Below are 27,000 nucleotides of genomic sequence, written 5' to 3' on the forward strand. Positions count from 1 at the left end.
TTGCATTTGATGATATTCAGTTTACCCTGGCTCATTCCTCAGACATTCCACGTTGCTATCTGATGTGCCTTCGTGCAGCGTAGACCCTTGCTTTCACCAATGGCTACATCAGCAGCTGGGGTTCCTGCTGGATTTGACCCAGGCGCGTCATTCATGTCTTGACTACTCACTGCAGGCCCTTGCTCTTCCCCAGTAGCTCACTGGGTACCTTCTGGCCTGGGGGTCCTACCACTGGGCACCATAACTGAATCATTTGAGCGCCTTTCCATAAAATTTTCTTGGCAAGATTTTTACAAGGTAGGTCGCCAGGTCTTTCCTCCACCCTCCCGGGCTTGGGTCCGGCGTGCAAGTGCATGGCTGGGTCTACAAAGCGCACGGGTCTACGAAGGATAGTTTCTATCATCTTCCCCAACCTGGTACCCTTCTGATGTATTGGGCAGTCAAAATCCTCAAGCAGCCCAGTTTAGGAGTGTTGCAGGAAAACACAACTGAACAACACCAGGTTGTGGGGAGCTGGTTAAAATTATGGTTTCCTCATGGTTTGGAAGTTACTTCAAAGTGGAAAGAAATGCCTGGGATTTCAGTCCAATATATCTGGGGGAAGGGGCCAATCTAGGAAATTGAGCCAGTCCCCCCTCCAGAACAAAAAGAGGAGGTCAACCCTTCTAAAATAATCAGGTTTATAGGACAGAAAGAGCAGAAGCAAACAACAGACCCAATTTGGTTTGGCTTTGCTGCTGTCATGAAGGGCACAGAGAGTCCCATGGCTTACTTTCTCCCAGGAAACACCATTTAGGTTATTTGGTTTTAATTCCTGACCATCTTACAACCCAGCATATAGGGAGAAAACCATCCCCATGGGAAATGCAGGATGGTTTATCTATTTCAGGCCGACTCCTAACCAGGCTAGCTTCAGCTTAAATTTCTCAGGAGTGTCCCAAGCCTTCAGATTCTACTCTAGGCCATTCCCCAACGGTTGGCTGCGCAAAAGGTTCTCTTAATCAAAGAAAAGGCAGTGAACGCTCCTAAAAGATATTCAGTTACAGTTTATTTATTTTTTTCCGCCTGAAATTATTTCACATTTTTTTTTAAACATGGCTACAGAACAGTAGTAGTAATCCATCAGTAAAAGCAGCTAAGGATAAAATGTTGGCATTAGTTTTTCTTTTCTTTCTTTTCTCCCCTCACTGAGTTTATCAGACGGCATGGGATATAAGGCAGAGACAGGAGCGTCTGCAGGGATGGGTCTGTATAAAAAAAAAGAATTCAAGATGGCTGCACCACTGAAGGACTGACCCCTTTTTATGGGCCTGTGGCCCATATCAAAAAGCAGTGGCACCATCTTGACTTTTCTAACCCGCCCCCCCCCGGCAAAAAATACGAACAATGAACACCCTTCCCCACAACAGTTGTGGCATAACATACGAATTAAGACTTGAACCGGCTGTTTTTGTTGATATTGTCATAAAAAGGGAGAGTCGAGAGATAAAAGGGATTCAAAATAGGAATAAACTACCCAGCAACAGTTAAGAAAAAACAAAGGGTTTTTTTTTTAATTTGTGTGTGTGTGTGTGTGTGTGTTTATATGCATACCTGGTTTTTAAACCTCTTGCATTGCCAAAAGAACTGAATATACATCTGCGTAAGGAACATAAAACAAAACCTTTGCCTTGTTTATTTATTTTAAAAAAAGAAACAAGAAATAGCTGTTCCATTGAAAGAATGCTTATCATGGGGGGAAAAAATCCAAAAGCATATTTATAAAAGAAACCACTTAAAAAACAAACAAACCACCTTTTATCATTTATCTGAACAATCACAGAGGAGGATGAGGCAACAGGACAGTGGTCATACTTTCAGGTGGATTTGAGAAAGCGATCACAGGAAAGACAATCTGATTTCCATCTCTGGAGCTTTGAGAGGTCACGTTCCTCTGGATAAGCCAACCTTCTCCTGCAGCCCAACGGGTTGGCCTGCCAGTGTCCAGCATCTTCCGTGGGGCTTGTGGTCAGCTGCAGGCCGATATGGTAGAAGGGCCGCCAGGCCGAGCAAGATGGACATAAGCAAAGAGCTGGGGCTGGGGAGAGAAGCAGTGCGAAACACCTCCCTAATGTGGCGGCACGGAAGGGCGAAATTTTGCCCTTGAAATTTTGGACATAAACAGAAATCCAACCGTGGCAAATCTAACGCAAACGGTTGACAGCTCAATCTTCACTTTCAGGTAACAACGTAAGCATTTTCTCTAGCGTTAAAAATAATCATGAACATAAACAGAGGTGGCTTTGCTCACCACTCCTAATTCCTAAACCTAGCATAGTCTGAAAATGTGGCTTTAGGAACTGAAAAATCTATTCCCAACAGCTCACCCAGTGTTTTGCTCTTATATGTGTGTGTGTGTGTGTGTGTATGTGTCTGTGTATACACACATACACACACACACACACCAGGCATACACGTATATTCTTTCCCCTGGCTGAATAAATTTGAGGCATATATAAACCAAAAAGGTAAGGTGGGCTGGAACAAGACTGTATAATACAGGAGGGCAATTCTCTTTTGTTCTGTCTTTTTAAGAGCAACGACAATAAAAAGACACCAAAGTTGTTTACACAGTACTCTACGCAAAACAAAAATGAAACAAACAATGAATTAACAATTCATAAATAAAAGACAGGTCCCAGACCTGTTCTTTCTGAACTTATTTTTTTTTAAATAGGCGCATTATGTAAATTGTATATACAATAACATTACTTTGCATAATGATTGAAAGGACAGAATGAGGGGTGGAAATGATGAGAGTTGCTGCTGCTTCTCTTGATTTCGCCTACATTCTTTTTCTATTTTTCACCGAGGAACAGAAGAGATGGGAAAGCATCTATGAAAAGGCCAAGGTTGAAGGGAAACTGAAAAACCGGTGCATCTTCTTGTTAAAACAAAAAACAAAAAGAAAAACTTGACACGTAATTTTAAAAAAGTACAAAAAAGAAAAAAAGAGCAAACCAGAACCGAGAGACGACCCTCCCTGCCCCCCCAAATCTTCTTGAGGCTGTTCAGCCTTGCTTTCTTCACCCTCCACCTTAATTTAAATGATGTTGAATTCGAGAGTACGAAGCTGAAAGAATTAGGTCTGGTGTGAACATCCACCTGCAAAAATCATACTTCACTACCTCACACACAGAGCACCTAAAAATTGATGTCCTCAGAACCTGCTCTCTAGAGGCAAAAGCCAAATGTTCTCTGCTTTTTATTGTTTTAAAATCATTCTCTTCTCTCCCCGTCAACAACTACAAATGCAGCACGAGGGATTTTCACCAAGCTTCAGTGTAGCGGACGTCCACTTCTTTCAAATTGGGCAATTTAGCCTGGTGGAGGGGGAGAGAAAAAGCGATGAGATAGAAAGAACGATGATGAATTGAATACATCTTCATGCATTTTTACCTGCACAGATACAGAAATCTTTCCCACTGGGATGAATTGAGGCCTGGATTCAGCGTGTTATTCTGCTTGGACATAAATATCTTGTGAAAGCAGAACAAACAGAAACTATAGGTCAGTGGGGGAAAACATGCTTTTTAAGTAGAAGTTTGGCAGTTCAATCTCCCACATCTGCAGTTGGAGGAATCATGCTGCATCTAACAGGAATCAACTCCTTGAGTTGCTCCCAGTAAGTGTGAATATTATTATAAGGCAGTTTCCTATATTCTACAAGTTTTGTTTGTTAAGGCTATTATAAATCACTGTGCAGGTGGCAACTTCAAACAATTAGGACCTGTGCGTGTTGCATGATTGCTAACTGGCCAATCAGACACACGGCGACTGACTTTGCAACAGCACTGAAGGAGTGAATATATAAATTCTATTTTCTCCGCGCTAGCCTGGAAAATCATCCTGTCCTCCTGACGCTGCCCATCAAAATCTGGCCCTAAAAAGTGCTATAGACACTTAAGGGTGCTTTAGTCATGCAACATACCTTGAGGTCTTCATAGGTATCTGCCGAGAGCTTGGTGCTGTTCATGTTTAAACTACACAGGCTTTTCATGGCTAGGAAATAAACACAGAAAGATACTGGTCTGTAGGCAGCTTGCAAAGGATGGCATAAGGGAAAGGGAAATTGTGGAGGGTTAGCAGTTGACATCCCACAGACTTTTCCCAAATTAACATCTGGACTTTAAAGAGTGCTCAACCCTTTCCCTCTGGATCAGCTTGCCCCCCGATGTTAAGTGCAGAAAGCTGATCCAGCATTTTAAGTTTTCCTCGATTAGGTGTTATCAAGTCAGAGTTGACTCTTAGCAATCACATCGATTTTGGAACTGATAGAAGCAGTACTCTTCCACAGAGCATTTGGTGAGAAACAGATTAACTGGGACAGCAACGCATATCGTTTTAAAGTTCTGAAGCTGGAGTGCGATTTCATGGAAGTTTTAATGTACACATATTGCAAGCTGTCAAGTAAGCAGCATACAAAAGTTTGCTACAACAAAATTAAATTAAAAAAAAAAATGCTAGAGTGAAGTAATGCTCCAGAAATGTTTTCTCTGCAAACACGTGGGATAGAATCTTGGTACTTTTAAAAAAGTGAAATCAGAGATGCCAAAATCAGCTGGTCCTCAATAGGAAATCTCTCTTTGCTGGGGTCACAAAACATGAAAAGTTGTAACACAGGATGTACAAACCATAGTAGTTAGATTCAGCCACTGCGCTCAGCCACAAGCAAACAAGCAAGCAATATTATTGCTTATAGATCCACAGAATTGTAGAGTTGCAAGGAAGTATTAAATTCTCAGGCACTTAATTACAATAACTCTATTTCAGTAAGAGCCAGCTTGGTGTAGGCACCAGGCTAGAAACCAGGAGACGGTGAGTTCTAGTCCCGCTTAGGCATGAAAGCTGGCTGGGTGGCTTTGGGCCAGTCCCTCTCTCTCAGCCCTAGGAAGGAGGCAACGGCAAACCACTTCTGAAAAACCTTGCCAAGAAAACTGTAGGGACTAGTCCAGACGGTCGCCAGGAGTCAAAACGGACTCAAAGGCCCAAAACAAACAAACAAAAATAAAAACCCAACAGCAACTCTATTTCAATAGTGTAAATTACATTTCAATATATTTCATTTAAATTAGATTAAATCAAGTTTAGATTTTGTCCTGGCTTTATCCAATGCTTGCACTGTGGCCCTTGGCCCCACACCAAAGATTGCAATTCTGTTGTAAACAGAATTTATTGCAGCTGTACATAGGATTAAATTATCAAAATATTGTGCATTTAATACCCGTCCGGGTGTTCAAGCTGTGACATGTGTAACATATAGGAAAAATTGGCATTTTTGATCCAAGGATATATGATGCACAAGCATCTCAACAGTAACTACATATTGTCCAAAAAGAGATTTCCTCCTACACTTTTATCGAAAAGATATGCAAGCCCATGACAAGTCCTCAGATCTGTCACATAACTGCTGGACTTCTTTAATGTTTTTTGTACAAGTCTGTGCACATCCCAAATCTTGAACCTCGAAACTCTATCTTGTGGAGTTATCAGTATTAGTTGCAAAATCATGCAATAACTCCAAACGCAGAATGATTAATTCCAAACAGCAATGAACTGATAATTTTACTTTTTTCCTTCTTTTTAATGTGGGTAGTATATGAGCTATGTATTCTCTTTACCACCCAACTATCTTTATCATTCATACATTTTTTCTCTCTTTCCTTCTATTACAAATCTGCCTGTCTCTTTGTCCGTCCATCCGTCCGTCCGTCCACCCACCCACCCACCCACCCACCCAGAACAAGAGAAGTGATACTGTTGACTGTTTCAGTTACTGCACTGGTGAATTTTTTCCCCACCCTTCCTCGCCAGATATTTTGTTCACTTACAGCTCAGGGCCAGTAGCCCAGCATCAGTAACGGGCGTTTCGCACAAGTTGAGCACCTGAAGCATTGTGAGGTGTTCAGAAAGGAGCCGCAAACCTGCATCTCCAAACTGTAGGGAACAAAAAAGGGAGGAATGTTTATAAGGAGCAGTAAATGGCTGGAAAGTGAGCAGACTCTTAAGAGGTAGGGTCATTATGGAGAACTAAATGTCCATCTCAGCTAGCGTGATCCTCCCTTGTCTGCCCAAGCAATCTTTGGAATTTGTAAACTTCTCTGATGAAGCAACTCACCACATATCACAGAGGGATAGTCCTTCCTTGTTCCCTAGCATTTGCTTGCTGGGGGGAAGGGGGATGACATGGAGCTTTAGTACAAATGTATGGGCTAGACCTCCAGGCCACCAAAGGGATGAAGTAGTTCAACATAATAAGACAGGCTGAAATTTTAGGCTTTTCAAAGGAGTTGGTAATGGGCAGCTTTTCAAATGACAAGTGGGACTTGTCACAAAATGTCCCAGTATGGAATACAGAATTAACTATAATCTTTTTTATAAAAACTCTGTTCCACTCTCCCTCCTCTCCTGGTTTCTTCACCTCCCCCAAAACACACTGCTTTACATAGACCCTCAACATGCGGACTGCTCATTGGATAGTCCTATCTGTCTAGGAAACTGTTTTTTCCTAAATGTTTTCTATAGTTTTGCAAGTTATGGGTTTCCTCCACACTTGTTAGCTGTTTAGGCAACACCTAACTCAGACAGAGTTTTCCATCTCTGTATAAGTAGTCTTCCTCAACCTGGCACATCTCCAGAAGTTTGGAGACAGCAATTTCAGCCACGCTGGTTGGAAATTCTAGGAGCTGTAGTCCCAAAATGTCTAGACAAAGCCAGGCTCAGAAAAGCTGACATATAAAGGATTACCTAAATCTACAGTGATCTGCCAATACCTATCCATTATATAATGGTAAAGATACCTCTGATGCTATTTTTCAATTGCTTATTTTGTGCTGCCCTGAGCTCAGATTCCTTGCCAGAAGATCAGCATCTATGTGTCAAATCAATCTGAGATTAAGCAATCTAAGATCAATCTGCATTAAGCAGCAGTACATCAGATGCTTGAGACAAGATGCACAGGAAGCCAAATGCCTCCACCCTGTTTCTGAGCTTCCCAAAGGCATTTTGGCAACCAATGGTTTGAAAACAAAATGTTGGAGTAGGTTTAATGCCAGGACTGTGCCAGGTTTTGGACTGGATTCCAAAAAGGTGCTTCAAAACAACACAGGGCCTGTCTGCAACTTTTTAAAGCAGCTGTGTCTTTTCCTGAGATTACAGGGCAAATGTGTGATCCCGGGCGTTGCAGATAGGCGTCGTGCTTCTGTTTGAAAGCACCTTTCATGGAATTACATCCGAAGCATTGCACGGCTTTATTTAACACAACATATTTTGGTATGATCTGGAATAGCTTCTAGAACCTGATGCCCTTTAGGTGTGGAAGATAACTTCTACAATTCACAGACAGTACAGACTCCCTGAAGATGATGAGTGCTGTCATCCAAACATATCTGGGTGGGATTGGGGTGCAGGAAAAGATTAATACATGGAACAGGAGGACTTTGAAAGAGGAGCAAATGCATTTTATTTAGAGAAGAAATCTCTTGAAAAGGGCTTGGCTGCTTGTACTGAATGAAACCAGCTCTTCCTGTCGTGACGCACCGGGCCATCTCAGTTTGAGTTAGCACAAACTTTTCTGCCCTTAGTGGCTTGCACAGCTCATACCTGAGTTGACCACAGGTTCAGCTGCTTGAGCGAAGGCAGTTTGATGAGATGCTCTGCACAGGCACTTGTGACGTTGGTAAAGGCCAGGCTGAGGTTCTCCAGGTTTCCAAAGGAGCCCGAGCTTAAGAGCCGAGCCAGGTCTGCATCCTTAAAAGCAGAAGATTGTGGAGATCAGTCAATGAAACCTTCCCTCTCCCCCTATTTTTTCATGGAAAAATATGGCATGCCATTGGGAGAAGGGTCTCAATCCCATAAGCTATATGTCCCTTCTGTATAGTTCCCAATATCAGAATTGTGCAAGCTATGGTATTCCCTGTGACACTCCATGGAAGCAAAAGTTGGACTTTGAAGAAGCAGGATAGGAAGAGTATTGATGCTTTTGAACTTTGGTGTTGGAGAAGACTCCCGAGAATACCATGGACAGCCAAGAAAACAAACCAATGGATCATTGAACAAATCAACCAAGAGCTCTCACTCGAGGCACCAATGACCAGGCTCAAATAATCCTACTTCAGACACATTATGTGAAGACCTAGCACTAGAGAAGGCTCTGATGCTGGGAAAGGTGGAAGGAAGAGAAGCAGAAGAAGACCAGCAGCAAGGCGGTCTCCAGGTTTAAGAGAAATGGGGAAATTAAGGTGTTCCAGATGAGTGTCAGTCCCATGTTAATGAGCCCCAGATATCACTGGCATTCAGCAGCTTGGAGTCACGATTTTAATTTAGTTTCCCATAAACAACCAGATGGAATGAAATATTTGATCTTGTAACTTCTGATGAAGTGGGCAAGATCCTCAGTTCTGTTAACCCAGCCATCTCTTTGTTAGATCCATGCCTCTTTAGCTTGTTAAGGCTGCTGGCAAAGTGTCATACTCTCCTGATGGTCCCAGTGTCATTGGCATCCAGAAATGTGGAACTGCCATTTTAATTTCCCATAAACACTCAGATGAAATGCTGTTCCATAGCATCAGGCAAAATGTAAGTGAAGCTCCTCAATGGCATCAGCCATTTAACGTTTCCCACAATGATGCAGCATGTCTCCATCTAGCAACTCCTGGAGAGAAACATGTTACCTAATTCTATTACAGAGCAACACAATGGATCACACAACAGATTTAACCAGGCCAGCTAAAGACCCAGAGGTTGCATCTGCATGTCTAGCTAAGCTTGGTTAATTTTAATTTGAGCTTGCTATTTTTCTGCATGTCTCTGTGGGTTATGCAAGCGTAGCCTATGTGGTTAGTATAGGGCTTAAGATAATATGTGGATCCAAAACCTAAGTTAATTCAGTAAATAGATTAAATGGAGGTTAAGTGGAGACACTGGGGCATTTAAATCTAATCCACCATTCAAGGCAGAGGCAGTCTAGGCACCAGTGCAAAAGCTGGGCCTTCTTCACATACACAATCTTAGTGTATTTTGGCCCACTCCTGCAAAGTAGGGGAAAAGCTTTCTTAAGACCTCCTTCCATAGCACAGGCAACATATCAACCAGGGTCATCCTTTTTTAATGCCCCAGTGCTCCATCAGTAGGGAAACTGGGCCTTCCAGATGTAGCACAACTGTAAGTCCCAACAGCCCTGCTCAGGAAAGCCAAGGGTGATGGATGCTGGCTGGGGCAGTTCCTAACTCTCACGTGTCAACATCCTTCAGCGCTATGAGACATGTTCCGAGAACATGAAAACCACGTTCAGCAGGCTCAAGGTCATACTGAGATTCAGAAGGGCAACTCACCGTGGATTTTGATGGCAGTGTTAACCTGGTGGGGCCGCCTTTCCTCTGCTGCAAAAGAACACACACACTGCTTACAAATGTGGGAACCATGGATCTGCAGTGGCAAAGCACTGGCTTGGGCCTGCAGAAGGTCCAGAATTCAAATCCCTATCTTCTCTGTACATAATGACCTCTGCTGCTAGAACAGCAGAAGATCTCTTGATATTGCCCCAACTCAGAGCTAAATAGTATAAATAAAAATAAAAGTACATTCACCAACCATTTACAATCAAATGTCTTCTCAGTGATGCCTCCTGCCCTCTGGAATGATATCCTCCTCACCTAACATCCGTATTGTTCCCACCTTACTGATTTTTCACTAATTGTCCAAAACCTGGTTCTCCTAAGCCTTGGGTTAGGATGGTGGTGAAGCCCTTTTGGGTTTTTGGGGTATCCTTTTGGTCTTTTTGTATTATGAGGCCAGTTTTCCAGTTGGTAGCATTCTTTTTTCTTTGATAGATGTTTTCTTTTTTATTTTTCTTTATTGTAAGCTGCCCAGACTCACCATGGAGTCGGGTGGCCTCGAAATGAAGATATTAAGTTAAATATAATAAAAGGTTGCAACAGAAAAGCGCATCGACATATCAAGCCAATGTATTAAAAGACTATATGGTTGCTCCTTTTAAGGATCCAATTTGAATACACATCAGTTGTTTAAGCAATTAAATTAACTGCTGTGGCTTAGTCCTCCCTGAACTTTGGGTTACTGTTCTCTTTCATTGTGTGGAATTCTGATAAACCAGCAGGTGGCAGCATCCGGCTAATTTGGATGGATCTTGAAAAAGCTAAGCAGGACCACACCTAGCTAAATCTTGGATGGGAGAACTTCAAGAAACAACAAGTCTGCAGGTAGACCCTGTAGGTCAAACCAAGTCTTGGAGGAATGCCCTTCTTTCATACTGAAAGCTACAACATGTCCACATGGCCAGCAGGAATCAAGTCCAACTCAAAGGAGTCTTGAAATGTTTTCTCTGGGTTTCAGCATGCGTTATACCCTACTTTTGGATCACACAAAGAAAAGCAGATAACATGTGTTCTTTTGAAGTAGAAAGGTGGAATATAAATCCAAGAAGCTCACCAGCTCTTTGAGTTCTCTCTGCCGGTCACAAAGCTGCTCGTACATTTTCTTCCCCACATCAGTGCTCTCAAGGGTTGAGATGATCTGAAGCTGCGTGTCCTTGTTCTCAATAATGTTGTACTCCAGCATCAGGCAAAGGATCTGAGTAACAAGGAGAGGAGAAAGGATGGCCCATCACTGGTGGTGGCACAGACTCATTCCTTGCCTGCTTTTCAATGGGCAAACACTGTAATTCTTCACATGATCCCACAAATCAGGAACTGTAAACAGACTTTGTACTTTAAAATAACAACAACAACAACAATTGATAAAACTTGTATGCTGCCCTACTCTCAGTAACTCTGGGTGGCTCACTACAATAGAAGAAATTACAATAAAATCACTAAAACATAAAAGGTAAAGATAAAAAATGGCAAGCGTGGTGAAGCAAGAGGCCTTGGGTGAAGAGCCAGGTCTTCACAGCTCTTCTAAACAACAGCAGAGTGGGGCCATCTGGATTTCAGGGGAACCTTGTTCCAGAGGGCGGGCACTGCTACGGAGAAGGTGAGCTTCCAGAGTCCTGAGAGATGACATTGTTTAATCGAAGGAACACAGAGTGCGCCAACCCTGCAGGATTGAATCAGCCAGGCAGATGCTGTAAGAGACAGGTGGTCCCTGAAGTAACCAGGCCCTATGCCATGTAGGGCTTTATAGGTAACCATTAGCACCTTGAATCGCACCTGGAAGCAAACTGGCAACCAGTGCAGCTTGCAAAGCAAAGGTGTTACATGGGCATACCGAGGCATACTCATCCCTGCCCATGCCACCACATTCTGGACATTGTACATTGTACAGAATCTATTTCAAACATGAAGGTTTGCTAAAAGGAACCCTGGAAATTATAGACTCAAAAATGGGAGCAAGGAGAGGGCTGAGAATTCTCTTGTTAATATATCCAAGGAAAGAGTAACTTTTGAGATTCTTCTATCAAGAAGGAATACAAGTCCAATTTGCATTTGCATTTTTATCCCTTTATATCCCCACATTTCTAAGGTTTTGCTATGCTTAATTCTTGCATCTGAGTTTTTAAAGTCTCCTTTCTTGCCACACTGAGAATCCCATCCTTTATTTACTCATTTGTTGCTAAATTTATATCCCACTTTTGCTCCAGTGTTTCCCCCTTCCAATTTTTCCCATGACAACCCTTGGCTGAGTGAGTAGCCCCAAACCCATTGATCTTCCAAAGCTGAGAGTAGACCTGAACCTGGGTCAACATTTTATCCATCATATCACACCGTCTCTCACATTTACTGGCAGAGAGTCTCACTAAACATAATCAGATTTACTTCTGAGTAGACACAGATAGATTTGCACCATTAATTGTTGATCTGTTGTGTTTCTAAAGCTTGTAATCTCCCCCTTTGAGTGGTCATTGCACAGAGCTGGTTGGGATATTTCTTTTTCAAAGGAAGAACAGACAAAGTGCAGAAATGAAATATGTGCTTTCTTGTTTCTGTCTGGTGTGGCAAATTGACAAATGGGTATCAGCCTTACCTCCACCATAGTTTGGTTGCCTCTCAATGCCAGCAGCATGCAAGGGCCCAGTTTGTTCTCAGCCAATGAAAGCAGAAACTTTTTTGTCTTGTAGCAGGAGCCCATTAAAATATGAACCTGCAAGAGAGAGAGAGAGAGGGAAAGGTTCAAGTGAGAGAGACACACAATTTGGGAAACATCTTTTGGCACTTCTCCCAATGTAGCCAAGAAGGCAACATGGCCAAATCCCACAAGAACATTTTAACTCCAGTCTAGACTTCCCTAAATTAATGCCTTTCAGATATGTGGGATTACAACCACCATCGCTCTCAACCTAGCATGGGATGATAACCGTGGGAGTCATGTCTCTGGAAAATACTGATTTAGGGAGGGGTGCTCCAAGTTCAAAATTCGAACACAGTTTTCTGATTAGATGTGTCCTATCTCTAAGATACTAGATAGAGACAAGTCCTCAGCTTGCTTCTCAGAGCTTTTTCAGTTTCTTGTGGATTCCAACCTTAGGAGATGCTTTGCTTTCTCCTTCATCTAGTTCTGATGCCCAGCTTCTCCTCTTGTTCTAGAAGGACCAAAACTTTTCTTTCTCCAGCTCAGAGAGAGAGAGATTGGAGGAAAAATGTACCCTCATGAAGATGTAGATTTTACATATGAGGTGAGTGAATGTGTATCCTATATCTAGCATGAGACCTTTAAGTTTGGTATACTGTGAATGCAATCTAACTTCACAACAGCATGGTTTCAGAATTAGCCCTAGTGAGTTTAGTGAAGTCATGAGATACACCACCCCAGCCACACTCTTCTAGAATCAATGCACAACATGAACTTAAAGAATCTCCCATTTGGTTGTTTGCTTTTCTTACAGGCAGGAATGTGACAATTGAAACAAGTCAAAGATCATTCCAAATCTCTCCTCTGAGAAAATCCTGGAGAACAGTGAAGACAAATGATCAAGTGGCTCTTAAGAGATGAAATGCCAGCATGCTGGTTTTCACATCCAAGTATTTTCATAAACCCATCTCCTTTTTATCCTCAGTTTTCAATTTCCTCCCAGACCAGCTTTCTGAGCCCTCAAAGATGATATCTGATTTTTGCTAAGATGAACAAAAAAATCTCTGGACACTTGTTTTGAACCAGTTGGCTTTGATTCAAAGGTACAATCAATTTTATAATGATCATAAATCACTCAGTCTACTTTGGCACAGGGATTACAAAGACTTAATTTGATAGCACAGATGAAACTGTTCAAACGCAGCATTGAATTTCTGCCCAAAACAGAATATTCCATTTCTGTTTCCATGGCTGGGAAAGAGGCACTTCAGAAGAATGGGATGAACTTTAGGGTGTTGGAAGTTGGGGAATTTGTTGGAACCGCTCCCATGTATTTCATCTCCCCAGCCTCCCTTTTTGATTCTTCATAAACAAAAAAAGCTACATTCTGAAGTAACAACATTCAAAAACAAATCTTGCTGGAAAAAGTGGTAAAGCCATCTTTTCCTAATTGATGGCTCACAACATTTAGAGCCAACGTTTGTCGACTCAAATATGTGAGCGTGAGTTTCCAAAGTGTTAGAATAACCTCCTGAAAGCTGGCATATCCTGGATCTATTGGAATCTATTCAATTCACAGAATTCCCAGTCAGCCATGGCCAAAGAGACCAAGTCCAGCGTACCTGGAGGGCATCCAGTTGGGAAAGATAGCTTCAGAGCAGGAAACCCCCAGCTTGATTGGGACCACTAACACTCTGTAATTTTGAGACTGACTGGTGGTGTTTTACAAGATGACCACTGCTAGGGAACAGGGTCCGTTTACAAAATGGCTGCCACGATGGGCATGGCCAGTCATAAACTCCTATTGGGCAAACAGACAAACAGGTGAGATTGCTCTCTGAAATACCTCAGCCTATTTTTTATTGTCCAGATTATCTTTCCTTGTTTTGGGCAGGTGAGCCTCTGAAGAAAACATTGGGCTTTGGCCATCATGTTTATTTTCTAAGAACTCCCAAGTTCTTGGAAAAAAAGATCACTCTGGAAGTGGCATTTTTGCTTTGAAGTATGCCAGCTTCCTGTTAACTTGTTTTAAACTGAAAGAATCCCAGGAGGATTGGAAGCTTGGCCAGCTTCAACAGAGATGTCCATGGACCTGCAGGTGCTAGCGTTAGGTCTCAGCCTTACAGTCTACACCTGTAATGGTACGTGAGAATGACCATGGGAGACAGGGGGAAGAGCCACCACCAGGGGAACGGTTGGACAAGGGGCAGTTTAACCACAAAAGGAATGTGGGCAAACATCTCAGAAGGGACCCTCCCGAGTTTCTTGGGCTGTAAAGGTGACAGGGGAGAACTGTACTTTCAGACTTGCAAGATTCTGTTCATGTAACCTTACAATAAAGTAGAATTAACCCATCTGGTCGTGCTTCCTGTCTGGACTACCTCACAAGGCTGACAAGACAAGGGCAAAAAAGACTCTGAAGAATTGGCACATACCATACTGGCAAACAGCTCCCCGTCATCATCGCACGCCACACCACCAGGGCTGTAGAGCTGGAACCAGCCATCCTTGCCGGCCCGCACACTCAGCAAACAGGAATGGACCTGGTCGAACAAAAACACACGAGAAGGTGGACTTTCCTGCCAAAGCCCTTCCAAATAATTCTGCAGAGAAAGGAGCTAGCAAGATGGGACCCCTGTGGAACTTGAGATGTTGCTCAACTACTACTCCTAACATCCCTCCCAGCTGATCATGCTGATGAGGCTGCTAGGAAGTGCAGTACAAGATGCCCCAGCCTTGCAGTAAGAGATAAGGGAATGTTCCTTCTCATTGGAACGTTATCCAATTCAGCAATAAGACTCAAAAGGCATTTTTCCTGGCTCCTGATTAGGCACTGGGTGTTCTACGTGAACCCTTTCCTTCCAACCTGCAGGAGGGCAAGGAGCCTGCAAAATGGACCCTTGGATCTAAACCCTGGAGCTGACGGGAAAGAGGGAGAGGAAGACTTTGCCTCCTGTAACTGAAAGGTTTATGGATTTGTTGTGGTTATCCACCCACTGTAGGCCTGGCGTTTCTGAAGAATTTAGGTTCTCCATCCAGATGTTTTGAGCTGCTTAGGATTAAAATGTTGGCAGGATCAAAAGCCTACCCTACTCCTCCAGTCTGCCCTGGGTGCTCAACACAAATGTGCCCCCTTATATTAATCTATTTATCTATCTATCTATCTATCTATCTATCTATCTATCTATCTATCTATCTATCTATCTATTCACAACAAATTCAGACATAAGTACACACACTCTATTTGTGGATCCCCCCCCCATCATAACGATGGGCATTTTTATGACTCAAGCAAGGGTTCAAATGCTCAGTCTCAGTTATTCAAGAGACGAAGGGCATTTATCTGGGGCATTTATTTTACACTGAAATTTCCAGATGCAGCGATTCCAGCCACAGTTCTGAGAAATCCAAACAGTGTTTTATGTTGACATAAGAGGCATGAAATCATTTATAAGAAGGCAGCTGCAAGCTCCAAAAGCCCTTTCAGGAACAATATCAAGGCAGAGATGCTGAGAGGCTGACAGCCCCATGGAGCTCCAAGCAATTTATAGCCTGAACATTTTGACAAACAACCCTTCTCCCATTCCTTTGGTGCTGCGTTGGAAAGAAACTCACTTCTTGTCTTGGATCTTCTGCAAATCTTTGAATGACGTACTTCAGCTCCCTTGAAGCAGCAAAAACATAATAAAAAAGAGAAAGAAAGAGAAGAAGGCTGTCGGTCACCTCTAAAAATATATACAGCTGTTGCATTTCATTTTGATTATGTTCTAAGTGAAAAGTTATAAGGAAATGTGGAGGGAATGATTACTTTCTACTGAACTGGGGCTTTACACAATGGGAAGAGGTCTTCTCACAGCCTGGAAACAATCCATGATCATAGAGACTTTAATCCTCAGGGATTAGAAAGTATCTCAGTTTGAATGCCTGGAGGTCCCTTCCCAACTCTGCAGCTTTTTTTAGCCAGACAAATCCACAGCGAGAGACCTCTTGAGACCACAACCCTCTGGATGTAAGCCCAGGGGGAATTTTGTATGTGTGGGGGGGAGGATGTTTGGAAACCTCATCCCCTACAATGGGGGTAAACATTCCCTGCATGTAGGAAAGCAAGCATTTCAGCTAAAGGACTAGGCTAAAGGACTAGGCTCTTCCTGACCTGCTCCAGCTGATCAGCAAAGCATCCTTCCATCATTCCTTTGACCATGCTGCTTGGAGCACATGGGAATTGTTATCTGGGAACGATGGTTCTTGCCAAATGGCTGGTAGCACAATTCGATCCTGCCGAACCGGCTGCCAAAATAGTCCCACAAAGAAAACACTACAGTAGTCTAGACTGGATGCTTCTAAACCATAAATTACTGAAAGAATGGCCCTTGAGGGAAATGTGACCCTTTAGAGTGGCAGGGGAAGATCATGTGCTGGGCACCTCTATTTTTATGAATGGAGGAGGTGTACTCGGTGGGGGTCTCTTTTAGCCTTTACAAGTGAGAGCCTATCACAAACTTTTTAAACTTCTGTGCTGTGAAAGGCTGGATCAACCCAGAGTTTACATCACTGCAGGAGAGTATTTCAAGCAAATAAGCACTTACTTTGTGAACTTCTCATGTGCAAGAGCCCTGAAATAAAAACACAGGACATTATGTATGTGTTTTCTTCCTTTTTTTTTTTTTTTGCAGTTGTTTTCTTTCCAAAATAATAACAATAATACAAAACACATAGATTCAATGCCTATCAAGAAATGACTTAGGATCTACATTGTCTCTTGTCCTCTCAACTCTGGACTATAAATCCCATCATCCTAGTCTTTCTGAACATTGGCTTTTAGAGATTACAAGGGAAGTCGTTGCGTTGGGGAACACTGCTGCACATGACGCCATTTCAAACTGAACAAAACAAAAAGTGGAGGGAGGGGGAGAAACACTTTTTAATAAAACAAAATAAAGCTGAAGCACAGATAAATCTGGCAGAAACAGCCTTTGGATAAACTAACCCTTGAAAGAAAGATTCTCTGCTCTGTTGATTATATTTTAGGGCTGTACGATACTTGGGATTTTGTTCAGAAGAAGCAGTTTCACGTGCAAGAGTTCATGCAAACACAACACTTTTTTGAGGTTCATTAAAGTAATTGCGTCTGCACAGCTACCCAGATGCGTTAATGAGGCACAAAGAGAAGCTGCATTCATGACCTATATGTTCCAAGAGGCCTCTTCTGAAGCACTGCACCGTCCTAATAGATTTATCATGAGAGAGACCACCTTTTTCCATGATGAAGGCAGATCTGATGGAGTTCTAATGCTTAGAAATTTGTTCTTTGAGAGAACAATGGCTTGAACATAAAGAATCAGTCAACATATGTTTCAATTTATTTTGCATAGATTCTTTTTTTAAACTCAGAGATTAATGCCCAAATGGGATAGTTTATGAACACAAGAGAAATTGTCCAGAAGTAGGCCAATTCAGTGATATTTACTTATCATCATATTTTTGAGTGTGTCTTCTAATTAGGTGGGGCGATGTATATAGGGTGGGAAGGAAGATAGGCAATTCAGTGAGAAAATGTTATTAGAATGTGTCTTGACCACAGTGTCTTGACCACAGTCATCCTGAAGGGCCCATGACTGAACGCCAACTCGACCTGAACTAAATTAAAGTTAATAACATTAAGAGCAAGGCTGGGCAATTTGTGTTGTTTTTGTTTTGTTTTTTTAATACATTTTATTAAAAGTTTTACAAAGAACATAAGAACTAACACAAACCAATAGAAAATAAAAAGAACGAGGAAGGCAATTTGTGTTCTTTGGATGAGCACCAGAGTTTTGCAAGATCAAACATCTGAAACTGGGGAGCAAGATATCAAACTGCAATAGTGAGATTTCTTGCTAATTTTCAATACGAAAAGACACAAAAATGGCCTCAAAATTCCCTCCAACAAGATCATAGCCTCCCCAGTACACAACCCTTCCAAGGCTACTGTATGGAACCCTTGAGGCTAGAAGGTTGCTCATCCATTCTTTAGACACATTGGGAGAAAGGAAGAAAAGCTCGTATGTCATCAAAGACGCAAATGGAAATTTCTAGGTCCAGGAGACCAAAACCATGCATCCGTAAACAGGATTTTCTGCTCAATTCAAGTCCCAGGTGTGTTTGTTAATTGCACTGCAATTAAGGCCCACTTGTCTCTTATTAACATTAGCAAAGCAATTAATGGTCACTTGCAGAGAGGCCCTTGCATCACATTCTCGATCTACAGTCTGCCCTGGGGTCCGGGTCCTCGGTGAGAAAAACAAAACCCAACTCAGATAAATGACACCAAGGGCCTCTCTGTTTCTCCCTAGCCTTTTTGAAGAACACGCAGTTGGTGAAAACTGGGCCCTTCCAAGGCACCAGGCCCCCAAGGGAGGCGATAAGCTGGCAAATTGGATGATTATAGGCTGTAATGTTCACCCCACAGAGAGATCTCCATTTCATAAACACTGCTATCATTAATAGGCTTCAGAGGGAGCATCAGCAACTGCTTCACTGGATTCAAACACTATGTTTATGGAATAACGTGTGGTTTTATACTTATTTTTTCGGTGGGGTGTCTTGTCCCATTACATCTGCCGATACAACCACTTAGATCTTGTTTGATCCTGACAACTGACCCTGTTTACTTTCAATTTTTATTTTCAATTTCTGAGAAGTAATTTTGGCTCAGCTAGAAATTTGGGCAGATGGGACCTCTCCCTTCCACCTGCATCTCACATTGGAACTAAGTTTTTCCAGATATAGGCGGGTCTGGCAACCTAATCATTCTATGAAGGCCTAGGAGGTCCACCCTCAAATCTCACAAAACCTTATGGAATGATCATGTAAAATTCTTGTGTGAGTATCCTAAGACTCTAGCCATCTTTTTGCATTTCCAAAATTATTTTAATTTGGAGTTTGCAAATACCCTTTTTTTGGGGGGGGATGGGGTGGTCAGAGAAGGTAAACTGCAACAACAGTTTCCTCTGTGGCTGCAGCTTAAACTGGAACTCTGTCTTTTGCCCTAGAAAGGCAAAAAATTTCCATTCAGGAAGTAGTTGGTTTTATTTGTAGACAATGCCTTTGCTTTATGATTAGACCTCTCATTGTTTTGGTTACACTGTATGGAATTTTACTGCATTTTTAAATTGTTTGTGACTATTAACTAATGCTGAGTAGTGCAGAGGCACCAGAACAGCAATATACATACATACATACATACATACATACATACATACATACATACATATTTATTTAAAATAAATAAAACAAATGTCCCCTTGTTCTTACTAAATATAGTTCTTCCTGAGTTGCAGACAAATCCCAGCTATAAGCTACACTTATTAGACTCTTCTACTAAATCTTAGTTACAGGTAATCCTTGCTTAATGACTGTTCATTTAATGATGGTTCAAAGTTATGACGGCCTCAGAAAAGTGTTTTACAACCTGTACTTGCACTTACGACCATTGCAAACCGTCACACCACCACCTGCAGACATATGATCACGATTTTCGACTTTTACAATGTTTGTTAAGCGAATCATGTGGTCGTTAAGCAAATTCCGGCAAAAAATGTCCACTGGAGAAGCTGGATTCATTTAATGATGTGATTTGCTTAATGACCATGGGGACTTGCTTAACAGCCATCATAAAAATGGTCATAAAATTGGGCCCAGTCATGTGGTGACTCGCTTAATGACCACCCTGCTTAATGACCAATTTTCCATTGGATGTTAAGCGAGGACTACTTGTAGTTACTTCTGATTAATGCAAGATATCTACCAGGGAAAGGGAGGAAAGAAAGCATCCAAAAGACAATAACTTACTCTTTGGGGAAAGGGATGGGCTGGAGCAAACTGGCCAGAGCTGGTCTCCAATCTTCGTAATCTGATCTGTAATTAGAAATGCACAATTAGCCTAAACTCAATGCAGAATTTACTGCTGTTAATAAGCTATTTTTCTAGTGGGCAAAGCTTGACATTGTGTTTGTGCATGAGTTCAACCTTGGGCTCAGCCAGCCTTCTTTAACCTGGTGCCCACTGGATCTATCAAGGCACAACTACTAATATTTCATCCCTACTCATCGGCCATCCTAGTTGGGAATTCTGGAAATTACAGTTTCAGCACCTTAGAGAGTATCCAGGTTAGGGAAGATATCATAAACCAACTTCATTTATTCAACTTCCAACTTTTTAACTGGCTTGTTGGTGAAACCCTAGTATTCACATATGTCCACCATGTGTTTCCTCCATGTTAGCTTCATTTTTTGTAAAGGAGAGGCAAAACTATTATCAACTAAAACAAGGCATCAAAATAATGAAAAACCAAAAATTCAGACATAGCTGGGATTGAATAGCATTCTCCTAAGAGCTATTTACATAATTTGATCACAACCATTCCATTTAATCAAAGAACATTCAAAAGTCAAATGTGGCCAAAGTAATATCTGTTGAGAAGCAATAACAACCACCATGGTTCTATGATCAAGGAATCCGTAACCCAGATTAGGCCTCTTGTCTTTGACATATTGAAGGATGCATGTTTAGCTCCAGATACATTTATTCAAAGCATTTCTATACCACCTCTCATTACAAGGATTCCTGAAGTTATAAAATCCTAACTCCTAAAAGCATTTGAAAATAAAAATGGAGGACTATGTACAAATGATGAACATGTAATTGCTAAAATGTATACACTTTTGTTGAAATTTGAAATGGAAGAAGAACAAGTGAAAAGGTATATGATAAAATGGGCTAAAAATTTGGGACATAATACATTGATGGAACAATGGGAAAATATGAGGCTGAAAGAACTGAAATTTACATTATGATATAATTTAAAAGAAATTTTTTATAAAATGATGTACCCTTGGTACATGACTCCAGGAAAATTATCTAGAATGAATAAAGGTACTTCAAATTTATGTAGTAAATGTGGAAAACATGAAGGGTCATTCTATCATGCCTGGTAGACTTGCGAAAAACCAGAAAAGTTTGGGTTCAAATACACACAGTGATACAAAGAATTTTAAAGATTAATATTCAATTGCAATCAGAACTTTTCTTGTTGGGACTAATGAATAGACCATTAAAAAAGAGTTATGGAAGATTGTTTTTATATATGATAACTGCTGCGAGATTATTATATGTACAAAAATGGAAAGACTCTGAAACACCCACAACAGAGGAATGGCTGGTGAAGATGACAGAATTAGCAGAGATGGCAACAGTGTCTTGTATGATTAGAGAAAGGACAATAACTACATTTACTAATGTCTGGAAGCACCTTATGGCCTTTTTGCTGAAACAAGAAAAAAATGAACTTGCGACTTATGGGTTTGATGATAAGAAAGGGTAGACTATGGAAAGAAGGAAAATATGTTGTGACCTTAGAGAGAGAAGGTTAAGAAAATTGGAAGCCACTTCTTTAGAACTTCTCTATTTTTCTTTGAACTTTTTTTTACTTATTACTTTTCTTTACTTTCCTTACTTTTTCTTTCAGATTTTGTATTGTTTTTATTCTTTTAAAAATTCTTTAATAATACACACACACAGGTTACCCCCCAGGTTAAGGACGCCTGGTTTAAGGGTGACCCATAGTTAAGAACGGAGCCTATTGTAGCAAAATTCGAGTTAAATACACAATGGTTTGAGTTAATTACAAACGAATACTTATCCAGTATTATACAATATTACTGTTCCGGCTTACATACAAACTCAACTTAAGGACAGACCTTGGGAACGGAACTTGTTCTTAAACTGGGACTGTATGCGTGTGTGTGTGCGCGCATGCGCGTGTAATACAAATGAAGGAAAATGAGGATAAAAAACGTATTTTAAAAAAACAACTAAAAGATAAATAACCGTGGGAGACCAACCTTCAAGATGCCCCAAAATGGTACATTGCAAAAGGAGATCATTTGCATGGGTACAGGTATATGTAGAGATCTACTTCTGTATTGCCATCAAGGGGCAATCATGGAAAGCAGAACCCTTTCCAGATGTTAGGATAACCTGGGGCTGATACAGTTGGAGGCATTCTTTAAAGTAACCTGATCCCAGTTTTTTTCACAGCTTTCTCTAATGCAGTAGCTTGAATCTGGCTCAGGTTTAATCCATCTTTTCTTCTACGAAGTGTATGTGCAGTTCCAGTCACAGAATTTGCAAGCCTTCACTAACCTGAAATGTTTTCAGATGTTTTAGGACTGCAGCTCCCCAAATGTCAAGCTTCCAAACCACGCAACGTGCTGATGTATGGAAGAGTCTAAGATTAGGGAAGTCACATAACTACTGTCATGAGCCACAATTCAGAGTCTGACTCTGAATCTGATGCTGCTGCTCCAGCTGAGCCTGTGGAATGCCAGCCTCAGGAATCATTAAGCCATGATGCATCTGAGACTGATCAGCCACAGGCATCTCCTGCCTGCTGTTATCTGTCTGTCAGCTACAATCTGTATGGCTAGCTTAGCCTTTCCTCCTCTGACGCCCAATTTGATGCACACCCTTGCTGAAAGTGATGGGAAATGTCACCCAGAACATTTGGGGGCTAGATTGGGAGAGGCTGATCTAGAAGGTGACCACTTCCCCTCTGTATCAGGCCAAGAATTTCTTCCCATCCAATGGACCTGCATGGATTGACATAGCTTAGGCAACTTGCCAGAAGAATAACGAGGGCAATAATGTTGTACCAAAGCAATTTCATCTTTGGGATTCCAAATGGTCCCACCAACATCGGATGGTCACTCATGCACTTGTCACCTCCTGAGTGGACTACTGCAAAGCACTCTACGTGGGGCTGTCCTTGAAGATCACTTGAAATCTAGAACTGATTCAGAATGTAGCCGCACAGGCAGTAATGGGCATTGCATGGTTGTGGTTGGCTTCCAGTTGCAATTCAAGGTGCTAGTTATGAACTATAAAACCCTTAATGGCTCAGGGCCTGATGATTTGAAGTATTACTTGTCGCTGATACCTTCTGCCCATCTGATAAGAGCTGGCAGGATGGGTGCGGTTTGGGTCTCCTTCGGGGGCCTCAGAGGCATGCCTTCTCTGTTGCAGCACTTCCCTCTGAAAAAGCACCTCTAGAGATCCCTATGGCAACCATCCTGATAATGTTCCAAAAATCATTGAAAATCTGACTATTCTTGCAGGCTTTGGGGCAGGGTGATGGGTGAGTCCTTGTAAGATTTTATGCTGTTCCATATGGCATTCCTGGATGCATATCATGTGTTTCTCTTTTTTATTATTCTGATTTTAACAGACTCATTCCCATCGCTTCCTTCCTGACCCTTTTAATCGGAGATGTCACAAGCTGAATATGGGGCCTTCTATGTTCTGCATTGGGCTGCCAGCCCTCTTCTCTACCTAGTGCAGTGCTGAAGGTGGAGGTGAAGTGAAACTCTCTTTCTACACCCATTATGCAGCTGTGGGCTATGCCCCCTCTTATCTGACTGTTCCCTAAGCAGCATCTCTTCACCCTGTTTCTCAAGGTCTTTCTCACATACCATTACAGAAGAAGGCAGGTGGAAATCCACACACACACACACACACACTCAGCCCAAGAAAGTCATATGGACTGTCTGGAAAGTCACGGTGAAGAGTAACTCACAGCATCTTGAGTATTTCCACAAAGCAGCCGAGGATGCGATCTGCCTGTGCACTGAGTTCGATGCTAATGCTACTGCAGGTGGGGCTGACCATCAAGCAGTCAATCAGGTTGGGTTCGCTGTCATTGCCAACACTGGCAGTCATCTTCTGGTTGGCCACATTGTTGCGCTCAACTTCGACATGGATCTCATTGGACGTTACAATGACTGACTTGAGGCGGGATTCAGCCAGTGTAGCCTCCCGGGACATCAAGTCAGGGCTGGTGTGGAGAAGACGAAGGGGCAGATTGGGCTTGCGGTCGCAAGGCTGCTGGCAGCCATTCCGAATTTCCTTCAGGCTTGGAGAATTGTCCCGGCTAGATTGTTGAAGAAAAAAAAAATTGGAAAGAATAAAGAAGTTGAACTTGCCAGACATAACAGAAATAGCGGGGAAGAGGCTAGACAGCAACTTTGCAAAGTCTTGCGACATATCCTCTTTTTTTATTATTGTGTGTGCCTCTCTCTCTATTTTTTTTTTTACATCTTGGCCAGCTGCAATTACGTTGTCCTATTTATACCAAAGGAAAACAAATGTCTCCCAAAAGGAATTTGCAACGCAGCCCCCGTTTTGTGGCAGTCTGTGAACTTGGCCATCATGGGGAGGAATGCAATTTTCTCTTCCAAATGATGCAAAACTGTGATGCAATGTTCCTTTCAATAAGCAGCCCACCAGGACAGTCAACTACATTTCCTGGAAGGTTGATTTATGGAAAATGAAGGCAGAAATGCCATCCACCTCCATTCCCATCCTCCAAGACCTAGGAATTGTCACCAAGAGAACTGTTCCCTGCACACAACCGTGTGGTCTCTGACAACTATGGGTTCCTCTCTCTCTCTCTCTCTCTCTCTCTGTGAAGATTTTAAGATTACACAGGAATACCCATTACTGCTTTATTCAGAATCAGATTACTTCTCCACCTTGTTTAGTACTGCCTTCTCCAGCAACAAACAACTGAACACTTGCACTATGTTTTGCATTGCAACCCTCGTAAGTCTCAGATCCCATTCTTGATGGCCAGGAATTCTGGGAATTTTAGTCCAAAGCATCTGGTGGAGATCAGAGTGCCCGTACCTTGTCTATGCTGACTTGCAGAGATTTTTCCAGCCATATATCCTGGAATACCAGGAATTGAATCTGAGAATGCAAAAAATGTGGTCCACCATTCAGCTATGATCCTGTAACTACAACAGGAGGATCACAGTTTGGATTTTTTATTGTTACGGTGGTCAGGAGCTATAAGGGTGGGATGCTGAAGCAATGATGTCACTAGAAAGATTGCAAATAAAGCTGTAGGTGTGTTTCTCTCTTTCCCTCTACTTTTTCTTTGGGAGGGGTAAGCTTATTCAAGGCTTAACATACTCATTTCTCCCCCCACCCAAAACAGACAGGAAACATTGTCAGTAATTTTCAGAGGCATCTTTTGGCCTCTGGAATAATTGGGGTGATTGTGATGAAGGGATCCCAAGACTGTAAAAGAGGCTGGGGTGGACAGGCAGGCTATGTTGTGAATATTCCTCCCAAAGGAAATCTCTCTGGGTCTAGGGCTAAGGAGGCTGAGACATACTGAAGTCTGAAGGATGTTTAAAAGGCTGGGCAAAGGTCATCAGAAGTCTTTAAAAAAAAAAACTGGTATAATATGACAGTCAAACTCTAATAAACTAAAAATAAGAATACAACTGTGGTTACATAGTCAGAAAAGAAATTGTATCCACAGTAATTAAACCAAGACCAGAAAAAGGATTCCACGTTATGTTACTAAGAAACTAGTTATTCAAAAAAATGAAATGAAGAGGTTGGAGAAAAATTTAAGATAATTACTCGACCGAGAGAAGGGTGGAAGGCACAATTGTATTTTTTTTTCTTTTTCAATTTCTTTCTTGTATCTCTGTTTTTTAATTTTCTATCTTTGTTCTCGTTTGTTTTGTATATTTTTACTATCTGGAAAACTCTAATTAAAAATTCTAATTAAAAATTACAAACTAAGAAACTAGTTATTCGTTATTATTAAATCTAGACCATACAGACAGGTATTGCTCTGTCTCCTCATATTTACAATATAAAGATGTTTCAAAAATCAGTACAGATCCTACCTCTGGATTCCATGCAAAATATACATTTATTTCTGCTCATAGGACACAATTCTCTTCATAAAGACCACAAGCAGTGAGCAATGCGCTCTCCATGTTTGTTTGTTTGTTTTTTAAGCAAAGCACATGGCTGTTTGCTGGAATGCCTCTGAGCTCCACAGAGGGATGACAACCAGCATCCTGGTGAACTGGTTTGCCTTCTACAAAATGGATGTTTGGTGACTGGCCATGCCCATCCCAACAGCCATGTTGTGAACTGAAGGTCTCCTGTGGCAGCCATTTTGGGAGTGTGGCTGTGTCATGCCCTCAAAATGCCAAATTTGCCCCGTCCCACACATTGTCTACCCCTGATATCTAGAAATGCCTTCACCCCACCTCTTCTTCTTCCACCCGCCCCTGCAGAGTTTATTGGGAAAAGCTTGAGGCATTTTGATGCAAGTGCATTTTTCTCCTCTGATGGGTTCATTGGGGCATGCAGTTACTGACCTGTTGATGAATTCTTCGTAGCAAGAATAAATGGCTGCTAAACAGACGGCAACAAGATTTGGAAGGACCCGGGGATGCGGACACTGGCCGGTAGGGCCGTGCATACTGGAACGACAGGACAGGGATGTGAGACTGTGTGTCCACAAAGAGTATTGATAAGAAAGGAGAAAGCACAAAGTCTAAATCCAATTCCCCAAACTTAGCTCCTTCCAGAGGCATGGGACTGCAGAATTCCCAGCCGCTTGGCCCTAGCTGGGAAACCCCATGAATGGAAATAACACACAGCAAAGGGATAGATTCTCATGGAAGGCTTGCTAAATTATAGGCCAATATTGAGAGAGATCAGCCTTCTTTGTTTTTGCAGTTAAGTAAAACTCATGGCTAAAAGCTGGCTATCACAGCGGCTGGCAAGGGAAGCAGGTGGGGTGACAAAGAGAAGGAAGCAACGATGAATGTCCTACAAAGGGCAGAGAGATTTTGGCCACACAAATATTTACCTGTGAATAAATTTCTTCACCACTTCCATGCCTGCATTCAGTTCATTCAAGGCCAGAATGTACTCCTGAGTAAAGAGCCTCAACCGAGGGCATTTCCCAAAATCCTTTCCAAAACAGAAAAGGGAGATATTTAAGACGGAAGCACCGAGGTGTGGATTTTCAGTAAGGATGCATTGAAGAATGGGAAGCTTTAATCAGTATTTATACTCTTTCTA

The 27,000-nt window shown here is 41.9% G+C and overlaps 1 protein-coding gene across 1 annotated transcript in view; it reads right to left on the reverse strand.

Moving 5' to 3' along the window:
* Positions 1–1,026: 1,026 nt before the first annotated feature.
* CMIP (c-Maf inducing protein) overlaps positions 1,027–27,000 on the reverse strand; it is a 155,730-nt gene continuing 129,756 nt past the window's right edge. The window contains exons 8-21 of the mRNA XM_007433803.4: positions 26,786–26,889; positions 26,289–26,393; positions 23,678–24,031; positions 19,897–19,962; positions 16,653–16,679; positions 15,682–15,730; positions 14,502–14,609; positions 12,022–12,138; positions 10,489–10,629; positions 9,372–9,419; positions 7,642–7,788; positions 5,871–5,976; positions 3,971–4,041; positions 1,027–3,362 (exon numbers count right to left, since the gene is read on the reverse strand). Of these exons, the coding sequence (XP_007433865.2) occupies positions 3,309–3,362; positions 3,971–4,041; positions 5,871–5,976; positions 7,642–7,788; positions 9,372–9,419; positions 10,489–10,629; positions 12,022–12,138; positions 14,502–14,609; positions 15,682–15,730; positions 16,653–16,679; positions 19,897–19,962; positions 23,678–24,031; positions 26,289–26,393; positions 26,786–26,889 (1,497 nt within the window). The 3' untranslated portion in view covers positions 1,027–3,308. The remainder of the gene's footprint in view (positions 3,363–3,970; positions 4,042–5,870; positions 5,977–7,641; positions 7,789–9,371; positions 9,420–10,488; positions 10,630–12,021; positions 12,139–14,501; positions 14,610–15,681; positions 15,731–16,652; positions 16,680–19,896; positions 19,963–23,677; positions 24,032–26,288; positions 26,394–26,785; positions 26,890–27,000) is intronic.

The sequence above is a fragment of the Python bivittatus genome, unplaced genomic scaffold (genome assembly GCF_059951505.1).
Source record: "Python bivittatus isolate LINGU-HERP-01145 unplaced genomic scaffold, Pbiv_v1 ctg000190_np1212, whole genome shotgun sequence".
Lineage (NCBI taxonomy): Eukaryota > Metazoa > Chordata > Lepidosauria > Squamata > Pythonidae > Python > Python bivittatus.